Source organism: Triticum aestivum, chromosome 4B (assembly GCF_018294505.1).
Source record: "Triticum aestivum cultivar Chinese Spring chromosome 4B, IWGSC CS RefSeq v2.1, whole genome shotgun sequence".
Classification (NCBI taxonomy): Eukaryota; Viridiplantae; Streptophyta; class Magnoliopsida; order Poales; family Poaceae; genus Triticum; species Triticum aestivum.
In genome coordinates this window covers 43,967,095-43,978,409 of record NC_057804.1, presented here as the reverse complement: position 1 = coordinate 43,978,409, position 11,315 = coordinate 43,967,095, and the positions used below count along the sequence as shown (strand labels likewise).

The 11,315-nt window shown below is 46.3% G+C and overlaps 1 protein-coding gene across 1 annotated transcript; it reads right to left on the bottom strand.

Annotated features, from left to right (window-relative positions):
• Nucleotides 1-689: 689 nt before the first annotated feature.
• Nucleotides 690-2,435, bottom strand: LOC123094376 (transcription factor MYB52). Its single transcript, XM_044516396.1, has 3 exons — nt 1,950-2,435; nt 1,112-1,549; nt 690-1,019 (listed from the first exon to the last, which is right to left on the bottom strand). The coding sequence occupies exons 1-3, from the start codon at nt 2,062-2,064 to the stop codon at nt 844-846; spliced, it is 729 nt and encodes a 242-aa protein (XP_044372331.1). The 5' UTR covers nt 2,065-2,435; the 3' UTR covers nt 690-843.
• Between the last annotated feature and the right edge of the window lie 8,880 nt (nt 2,436-11,315).

Sequence of the window (11,315 nt, the reverse complement as noted above, 5' to 3'; positions counted from 1 at the left end):
CTGGAGTCGTTTTAACTGTCTGTAGGTTATCGACAGTTATGCCGATATAGCCTTAACTGTTTTGTAATCTTGGCAGACAGACGAGTCTAGCTCGTGCTGTTCTGCCAGGATTGTCTATCGTTTTATTTCCTTTTGTCGTTTCTAGTCCCTAGTAGTACAAAAAAAAAACAAGTGGTTTCTGATATATGAAAACCAGAGAGGGTGCTCTCTTTATCAAAAAATAATAATCTCTGATGGAATGGCGGGTACAATACACCATGGGTTATCTTTGATAGTGGAAGGTCTGAGGGGGAAAAATATCTCATGACTGATTAAAAATCCATAATAACCAATAATCAAACAGATTAAATGACTGATTAAAACATCGGAAAAACATCCCATGACTGATTAAAACCCTCCCTAAAAAAACCCCATAATAACCAATAATTAAACATATTAAATGAGAACAAAAAATGTTTATTATTAATTAAATTTACAAATGATGAGAGAAAAGCCCCGTTCTCCATATCTCACGAAGAACTCTGCATGGACGGGCATATACATGCATGTGTGCGTACATCAATAAATTACATGTACATGTCATATATATATATATATATATATATATATATATATATATATATATATATATATATATATATATATATATATATATATATATATATATATATATATATATATACGTTTGCATTTGGCTTAGCTTCCTCTATAAGTATATTTGGTGTTAGATTGCTACATGTCGCATGCCCCGGCCTCCTCACAAAGCATTACAAGCTGCTTTGGATGCACCACCCCTAGTTAAATACTGACCCATAAGGCCATAACATATATAGATAAGATAAATCATTGATGAGAAGTCCCAACCTCCATGAAATCTATGAGCGACACCTGCCCTTCAGCTTGCTGATCGCCTTCGTCCCGGTTCTCCTCTTGCTCCTCGATGCTCGAGCCGCACTTGGTGTCGCTCGAGCTCACGTTCACCTGGAGAAAATCGTAGAACTCCACCGATCTATTCGTATCTGCAGAACAAATTAACCCTAATTGATTAGTTCCGGACACACATGGCTAAATTTCAGTACCATGCATGCATGCAATGGGTCAATCATTTCACCTTCATTCGTGGATGAGCAGTAACCCTCCTTGCTACTGTGACGGCTGATCGCGAAGGGGGCAGCAAATTCTCTGCGGTACTTGTGGAGCAAGGCGGCCATGGTATTCGCCTCCGGAAGTCTCGGCTTCTCGCCGCCGGTGGTGTTCCTAGGGCTATCGTCTTTCTCGGCACCGGCCGTGGTGGTGGAGGCAGCGGCAGGCGTGGCACGTCTGTTGGACGACAGCCTCATCCGCTCCCTGCACCGGCGGGCCATGATCACATGCCAGTGGTTCTTGACGGCGTTGTCGGTGCGGCCCGGGAAGAGCCTGGCGATGACGGCCCACCGGTTGCCGTGGACGCGGTGCGAGGCGAGGAGCAGCTCCTCCTCCTCCTCCGAGAAGGGGCTCCGGTTGATCCTCGGGTCCAGCTGGTTGAACCACCTCAGCCTGCAGCTCTTCCCTGAAACCACACAACGGGTCATTTTCCATGGGTTAATTAATCATCTAAGAAGCTTAGACGATGTGCTTCAACGACACCATGGATAGCTAGCTTGTGCGCGATAGATGAATTAGGAAGCAAGAAAGGTAAAATTAACTCTCTCAGTGGCTAGCTAGCTAGATAAAATTGCTCCACAAGTGAAAGAGATGCCATATGCACATCAAGGTGAGCATGACACCCTAACAAATCGAAATTCTCTCGTGGACTAACAAGAAATCCCCCAAAAGTCAGATAAGCTTAACGGAACCGGATTGCGCCTTAACGGAACACAAAGTACACCTAATTAGCCAATAAGAGAGATTCATTAATTCCACACATGATCGGCTGATGATCATGCATGCATACATGGTATCTATCGTACCTGATCGGCCCTGGAGCTTCTCGGCGATGGCGTTCCAGTTGTGCGGCCCGTACCGCGCGACGAGCTCCTTGAGCCTCTCGTCCTCCGACGGCCTCCAGTGGCCTCTGGTGCACATCCTCGGTCGATCGATCAACCAACCACAAACAACAGCAGCAAATCGCTGTAACCTCTATCGATCGATCCCTCCAGCTGGCTACCTCTTAAATATATAATTAGATTTGTAAGGCTAGCTGCACATAGACAGCAGCAAAAGAATAAACTAATAACTAAACTAATTTCAGACGCAGATCGGTCGATCCGAGGCCACTGGAGAGAGATGAACAAAGAGAGGGAAGGGAAGAGAAGAGACAAAGATCGATCGGCAGGATGAGAAGAGGCAAGAGAAAGATAAGGAGTGGGGGATATATAGATAGATAGAAAGGTGGGGAGAGGGGCCAAGGGAAAGTGATGAGCAGGCAGTTTCTCTCTCTCTCTCTAACTGGCCAACCCCAGCGAGCTAGCTCTCGTTATTGTTGATCGGTTAGTGAGGGAGAAGATAGCGAGTTGGGAGATGGTTACACCGGAGTTAGTTTGATGCTACGTGTGGGCTAACGGGTGGTTTTGTACGTTAAGCTTCACGAGAGAGAATAGAAAATGTTAGTTACATGCTATCTAAAGCTTAGAGCTAGGTCCACAAGATCAACGATATGTGCAGTGTCTCGCCAGTTACATTTGCTCAACAAACAACATACGGAAGATATACCAAATTAAGCACACTGTTTGTGTTTTCTTGTGTGTGTTTGTGTCTCCATGTGTGACGTGTCATGGACAAAGGCCAACAACTTACTACTATGACATTTGCGGCAAACCGGTGGCTTATATTATACTAGCAACAGTTGATTTGTGAGTTACAACTAATAATTACGACAAATTCTGTTGTGACTTTTTATTACTTAACAAATCAATTTGGCCAAACCAATGTTATTCTGTGCTAGCTTGTGTTGTAAACATGTGATTAATTAAGCTGGTGCAATAATTAATTAAGCCTGCAGGTTGGATCACTATATACATATGTGCCTTTCAGAGAGATCATTTGTTACTGTCTTTCACAAGACCGGTGAGCCGGTCTTGGTGCGCAAGGAAAATTCTGCACTTGGTGCACCTAATGTTTCCTGGGGATTTTGGGGGCAGAAAGATGCCGCTAGCTGCAGGGTTGCTTGGTGGGGGGAATTCTGTTGTTCAGGTCTCAACATCCCTCTGATGTTTCAAACCTACAACGTCTACTTAGAACCAACCCGTCACTCTCCTTCCCCAAATGTACGCCGCACCTAACTACAACAGTAACATACCTTAAAATAGGTTCTGCTGCGTTCGCCGGTCAGCTGAATAACCTCCTTTTCTTTTCCTTTTAGATGGCAATTAGCTCCAAGCCGACTAATTAATCGTCCTGATCACTACTTCTTGTCTTTTCATTGCTATACCATACCATGCTTTCATTCTCAGGGCTAGTGCAGTGTTGCATGCATGGGCATTAATGAACAAGAACACTAATTAAGTAGAGTATAAACAGATCAACATGCTGGCCAGTTGATCTGTAAGTATACTCCATTACAGTACAACTTGTTTGATCTTCTGCTTGCCTAAAATAGGCAGTATAGTTAATGAACAAGAACACTAATTAAGTATAAACAAATCAACAGTACTACTGAGAATTATTTATGGGGAAGACTTTGTTTCTGCTTGTTAATTATTGGGGACAAAGAGCCAGCAAGTTAGTTGTTACGGGTTTTCCTGTGCCGTTGGGCGCCTCAGACCTACCTGGCCAATCAATGCAATTCTCTATTCGGTTGCACTGCTAAGTACTTCAGTTGCTGCTTAGCAGTACTAATTTGTTGTTTTCAGTGTGCTGAAATATTTGTAATTCCGTTTGTGCGACTTAATTTGGAACAGCTCTTTTGGCGGTGCAACTTTATGGTTTGTTTCAAGATAATCAAAATTTGGCTATTGGATGAAACAATATTCTCTTTATATATCATACTAATACTAGTTAATGTGTACTATGTGTATTTAGGCGTGATTTCGGTAAAATATGTTCTGTGCCGTGTGTTACCTATAAGCCAAGTGTTTTCAGTTGGTACAAAGCGGGCTCTTTGCCGAGTGCCCATGAAAAAAATACTCGGCAAATAGCCGAACACTAGGCAAATACAGATTTTCCTATAGTGGTATGTTTTAGCACTGTGATTTCTATAGTTATAGCTTCGCATACATACATGATACATGTACTAGCTAGCCATACACAAGTCAAAGAAGAAAAATTGCTGAAACATATATTTCGAAAAGCATACAAATGCATACACGAACATGCATTAGGAAAATAGCGCCAACCTTAAAATATGTTATTAGCAATGCTATATCACATAGTGTGATATTAGCGCCAACATTAATATATTTAGTGAGTCATTCCTCAACACACTATAGCTAGCATCCTATATTTTTCAATGGTATTAGCGGTGTGTGTTGCATTTGTATCCCGTTGGACCTTGGCTGTGCTTTTGGTGGTTTGCTTACTTATAAAGCGGCGTGAAAACATTTTTTGGTAATGATATAGATTGAAGAACACACATGCACGAGCTCCCAAAAGATACAAACATTTTAGTAAGAGTGTATTAGTAATTTGGAACATAAAAGAGGTTATTGTTATGTCTCTATCTTTATTGCTTTTTCTTTTTAGCTTTACCTATATAGAACGTAGCCATCTTTTTTATGATGGACTTATAAAACTTGGGTGATGGAGCCTTGACAACTATATGAAACATTCCTACGATAACGAGTTTATATCACGGTAACAGCAACTACCTGCCAGAAGTTCACATAAATTAGTTCCTTCCCGCCGTAGATTGCTTTGATGGTCAACAAAAGAGGAGCCACTAGATAGGCAGCTTGTGCTTGTGCGGTGCTTCTATTGCAGGTAAGATGCATCACAAGAGTGTAGTTGCTAGCTAGATGTCAGCTTCAACCGTTGGCCTAACCCTGTTCCGTATACATGGCAGATAAAACTCCTTAGATTTTAAGCAACGAACACCGATCAGCTTAAGAAACGTTAAATAAAACTCAACTTGCTGCTGGTATGCATCTTTGTCTTCGACTAGTGGCAGCTCGAATTGACATATATACACGCGTACACTGAACTAACTACTTTTCGAAGGTGGCATGTTGTACACGTTCTTTTTATAAAGAGTATGTTGGGCGTTGTGTCGTTAACTAGCTTTCAGTCTAACACTTTACTGTGCCAAGTCTTTCTCGTTTGAACATTTCGATCCAACCGCAGCGATTTCGTACCGTACCCGATGTCGAACGAGATGGTACTTTTGGACTTTAATTGGACGATTAAGCACACCCTAACGTGTGCATGTCTTGACTGATCGAGACATCACGGAGAACATAAACGCTCCTTAATTTTCTTCCTCGCACACGGTGAAAGATTTTTGTTCCCAAGCATTTGAGAGAGTACAAATTCGTTTGAACGCACACATGATCGAGAAGAGGAGTACGTACTTAACGGCGTTTCGGTGGAGAAAAAGGAGGAACTAACGGTGCAGAAGTGACGTGAGTGCCGTAGACGACTTGGCCATTTTTTTATAACCAAGGAATCTTGTTCGATAAGGTATCAGGGTGAGGCGACCTAGTAATCACCCACCACCGGGCTTGCTGAGCAGCTTAGCTGAACCGGTGCTAGTTTCACGTACGGCCCGCCGGGGTTTTCCTGCCTACTACCATCTTTGAACGCCGTGATCTCAGCACGCATGCACGGAGACTGACATGCATGTAAACCACGGAAGATGGAGAGATGTGGTTCGAGTTTTGATATGATCTATGCGTACGTGTGCAAGACAAGTATCTTTTCACTCTATTCTTTTTCTCTTTTCTATATGTTAGGGCATTGAGGTAGTTGGTTGGGGTAGCATCGGGTCTCGGGTGAGGTGGTGTCAAGGTTTTGGATGCCGGGGCGGCGGCCCTGAGGATGGTAGCGTGGTGCTCACGGGCAGAGCCCGTGGCTTGGAGCCCATGGTTCGTGGTATGCGGCTTCATCTCTTCGCGGTGGCGTGTTCAGGTCGAGGACTCCGGCTGCTCTTGTAGTGTTTGGGTTGGTGTTGCTGCGCTCAACGCCTATGTATCCTGCCTTGGGTGTGTGCGTGTGTTTGTACCGGGTTGTTGTTGATCGTTGCCTTATATGTAAAGTGGGGCGAAAGCCTTTTTGGGTATACGTTAGGGCATTTCTAACCAATCCCCTAAAAGATAGCGGAGTATCCGGCCGAGTAAATCTTAGTGGAGTATTTATACTCCACTAAGTTTTAGTCGGTTCTAAGAGATCCTCTTAACTTAGCGGAGTAAAACGTAATTTGCATCAATTCAACCTAATTTTAACCAAAGTTTGCATGCATTTAAACATAAGTTCAACATAGATAGGCTTGACAACCGAACATTAAACATATATTCAAACTTAAACCACACTAAAATAGACATCTTCATCGGCCGTAGTGGAGGTTGAGCCAATCCTTCCTCGACAGGCCACACTCTGTTGGACAACATTGCATGAAAAACAATCTTACGCCCACACAAGATCTATCAAGGAGATGCATAGCAACGAGAGGGGAGAGTGTGTCTACGTACCCTCGTAGACCGTAAGCGGAAGCGTTTGACAACGCGGTTGATATAGTCGAACTTTCTTCGCGATCCAACCAATCGAGTACCGAACGTACGGCACCTCCATGTTCAGCAGACGTTCAGCTCGATGACGTCCGCGACTTCTTGATTCAACAAGATGGCGAGGTAGTGGACCAGTTCTGGTAGCACGACGACGTGGTGACAGTGAAGGTGAAGTTATCTCCGCAGGGCTTCGCCTAAGCACTACGAAAATATGACCGGGGGTGTGAACGATGGAAGGGGCGCCGCACACGGCTAGACAATTGTCTGTTGTGCTAGGCGCCCCCTCCCACATATATATAGGTGGGAGGGAGGGAGGAGCAGCCAAAGGAGGCTCCCAAGTAGGAGGAATCCTACTTGGAGTCCCTCCGAAGCCGCGCCCCCCTACCCTATATAGGTGCGGGGGAAAGGCAGGGAAGGGTGTCCCCCCATCGTTTCTCCCATGAGAGGGAAAGGCAAGAGGGGCTAGCCCTCCCCCTTTTCCTTTCCTTAGGGCCTGCTGTCTAAAGAAGGGACGCACTAGGGGCTGGTCTGTTCCCCCTTTGGACCATTAGGCCCATATCTTTGCCGGGGGTGCCCGAAACTCCTTTCCGGCGACCCATAAGTACCCGGTACCCTCTGAAACACTTCTGGTGTTCGAATACCATCGTCCTATATATCAATCTTTACCTCTCGACCATTTCGAGACTCCTCGCCATGTCCGTGATCTCATCCGGCACTCCAAACAACATTCGGTCACCAAATCACATAACTCATATAATACTTTATCATCGTCGAACGTTAAGCGTGCGGACCCTATGGGTTCGAGAACTATGTAGACATGACCGAGACACCATTCCGGTCAATAACCAATAGTGGAACCTAGATGCCCATATTGGCTCCTACATATTCTACGAAGATCTTTATCGGTTGAAACGTTATGACAACACACGTAATTCCCTTTATCTGCCGGTATGTTACTTGCCTGAGATTCGATCATCGGTATCTTCATACCTAGTTCAATCTCATTACAGGCAAGTCTCTTTAATCGTTCCGTAATACATCACCTCATGACTAACTCCTTAGCCTTTTGCTTGCAAGCTTATAGAGGGCCCAAAGATACGTCTCTGATACTCGAAGTGACAAATCCTAATCTCGATCTATGCCAACTCAACAAACACCTTCGGAGATACCTGTAGAACATCTTTATGATCACCCAGTTACGTTGTGACGTTTGATAGCACACAAGGTATTCCTCCGATATCCGGTAATTGCATAATCTCATAGTCAAAGGAATATGTATTTGACATGAAGAAAGCAATAGCAATAAACTGAACGATCATTATGCTAAGCTAACGGGTGGGTCTTGTCCATCACATCATTCTCCTAATAATGTGATCCCGTTATCAAATGACAACACATGTCCATGGTTAGGAAACATTAACCATCTTTGATCAGCGAGCTAGTCGAATAGAGGCATACTAGGGACTCGGTATTTGTTTATGTATTCACACATGTATTTAAGTTTCTGATCAATACAATTCTAGCATGAATAATAAACCTTTATCGTGAATAAGGAAATATAAAATAACAACTTTATTATTGCCTCTAGGGCATATTTCCTTCACACTCGGAGAGACATGGGTCCGGGTCGGTGTCGTCCCCGTCGCAGTCGCGGAAGATGCTCCGCCACTCACCAACGTCGAACTCCCTCCTCCTCGCCACCTTGCACCTTGTCGTCGGAGATGACGATGACCTCCCCACCGTTGTCGACAAATATCGCCCGCTGTGCCTCCACGAGCTTCGGGTGCGTGCTAGTGGCAGAGGTCCTCCATGTACACCTCGACAGCGGCGCCTCCGCCTCGATGCGCTCCCTCGCCTCTCGGTCCTCCGGAGCCATCGCCGTGCTCACCACATGCGGCTCCAGCGGGACGAGGTGGAATAGCGTCGAAGTTCAGCCTTGCATCACGGTCGTGGTACCGGACTTGCCACCGGTCATACTCCATCGCTGTGAGCTCCGCCGTGTGGAACGACCCTACCCACTTCCTCTTGTTGGTCTCCTGGTCGGTGATCTCCGCCATCCATAACACCCACGGGCACTGTCGAACGCCAAGGTAGGTCCTCAGCGACGGAGGGAGCTCCGAGAAGTTGGTGAATCGGGTGGGGGCGGGCGGATCAGGCAAGCGGAGGCGGCTCGAGGATGCGCAATGGACGACGACCCGCGGGTGTGCCGCCACGGATCCATGTTGCGGATTGGCGGCGGGGACCTCCGGCCACTGCTTCTAGCCATTGGGAGGAGAGGGGCGGTGGGGAACGGCAGGGGACGCGCCGACACCAGGGCGAGGAGGAGAAGAGGAGGCAGAGGAGGGGAAGAGGAGGAGAGATTATTTACTCGGTTGCGAACGGTGGAGTAAATATAGGGAGATTTGCGGTGGCCGAGTAATTTTTTTTACTCTAGTATGGTCTATTGGGGATCGGTTAGGTCCTGGTCAGAGTAACCGGTTATTGGGGTTTGGTTTGAAATGTCATCCCCTATCCGGCGTTGGAGAAGTATAAAGTCGGTTATCCTCTATCTGGTGGCGACTTCTCCTTCGCGTGCCCGTGCTCGTCGAGGAAGCGGAGGTTGTAGCCTGGTCGACTTGCAAGGAGTCGTTGTCCTCTGGCCTTCGGGAATGATCATCAATCACATTACGCCGCTTAGAGCCACTACCTGATACTAGTGCTACATCCACTAATATAGGTGTCAAATGTTGGAAATATGCCCTAGAGGCAATAATAAAATGGTTATTATTATATTTCCTTGTCATGATTATTGTCTATTGTTCATGCTATAATTGTAATAACCAGAAACCGTAATACATGTGTGAATACATAGACCACAACATGTCCCTAGTGAGCCTCTAGTTGACTAGCTTGTTGATCAATAGATGGTCATGGTTTCCTGACCATGGACATTAGATGTCATTGATAACAGGATCACATCATTAGGAGAATGATGTGATGGATAAGACCCAATCCTAAGCATAGCACAAGATCGTGTAGTTCTTTTGCTAAAGCTTTTCTAATGTCAAGTATCATTTCCTTAGACCATGAGATCGTGTAACTCCCGGATACCGTAGGAATGCTTTGGGTGTACCAAACGACACAACGTAACTGGGTGGCTATAAAGGTACACTACAGGTATCTCCGAAAGTGTCTGTTGGGTTGACACGAATCGAGACTGGGATTCGTCACTCCGTATGACAGAGAGGTATCTCTGGGCCCACTCTGTAATGCATCATCATAATGAGCTCAATGTGACTAAGTATTTAGTCACGGGATCATGCATTACGGAACGAGTAAAGTGACTTGCCGGTAACGAGATTGAACGAGGTATTGGGATACCGACGATCGAATCTCAGGCAAGTAATGTACCGATTGACAAAGGGAATTATATACGGGATTGCTTGAATCCCTGACATCGTGGTTCATCCGATGAGATCATCGTGGAACATGTGTGAGCCAACATGGGTATCTAGATCCTGTTGTTGGTTATTGCCCGAAGAGCTGTCTCGATCATGTCTGCATGATTCCCGAACCCATAGGGTCTACACACTTAAGGTTCGGTGATGCTAGAGTTGATATGGGAAATTAGTATGTAGTTATCGAATGTTGTTCGGAGTCCCGGATGAGATCCCAGACGTCACGAGGAGTTCCGGAATGGTCCAGAGGTAAAGATTTATATATGGGAAGTCCAGTTTCAGTCATCGGAATAATTTCGGGGGTTACCGGTATTGTACCGGGACCACCGAAAGGTGTTCGGGGGTCCACCTGCCACGGGGGACTTAGTGGGCTGAACAAGGGTGGGAACCAGCCCCCTAGTGGGCTGGTGCGCCTCCCCCCAGGGCCCAAGGCGCCTAGGGCTGAAAACCCTAGGAGGTGGGGGCGCCTCCCACCAACTTGGGGGCCAAGTCCCCCCCTCCCTTGGCCGCCCCCCCCTAGATGAGATCTAAGGGGGCCGGTCCCCTCTCCCCTTCCCCCTATAAATAGTGGGGGGGGGGGGTGGGAGGGCTGTGATACCCTTCCCCTGGCGCATCCGTCCCCCTCTCCAACTCCACCTCCTCCTCCATAGTGCTTGGTGAAGCCCTGCCGGAGAACCGCAAGCTCCTCCACCACGCCGTCGTGCTGCCGGAGATCTCCCTCAACTTCTCATCTCCCCTTGCTGGATCAAGAAGGAGGAGACGTCCCCCGGTTGTACGTGTGTTGAACGCGGAGGCGCCATCCGTTCGGTGTTAGATCGGATCTTCCGCGATTTGAATCACTATGAGTACGACTCCCTCATCCACGTTCTAAGTGACGCTTCCGCTTAGCGATCTTCGAAGGTATGAAGATTCTCATCCTCTCCCTCTCTTGTTGCTAGAATCTCCATAGATTGATCTTGGTGATGCGTAGAAAATTTTGAATTTTTGCTACGTTCCCCAACAATGGCATCATGAGCCAGGTCTATTGCGTAGATTCTATGCACGAGTAGAACACAAGCAGTTGTGGGCGTTGGTTTGTTCAATTTTCTTACCGTTACTAGTCCTATCTTGTTTTGGCGGTATTGTGGGATGAAGCGGCCCGGACTGACCTTACACGTACGCTTACGTGAGACAGGTTCCACCGACTGGCATGCACTTGTTGCATAAAGGTGGCTAGCGGGTGCCAGTCTCTCCCACTTTAGTC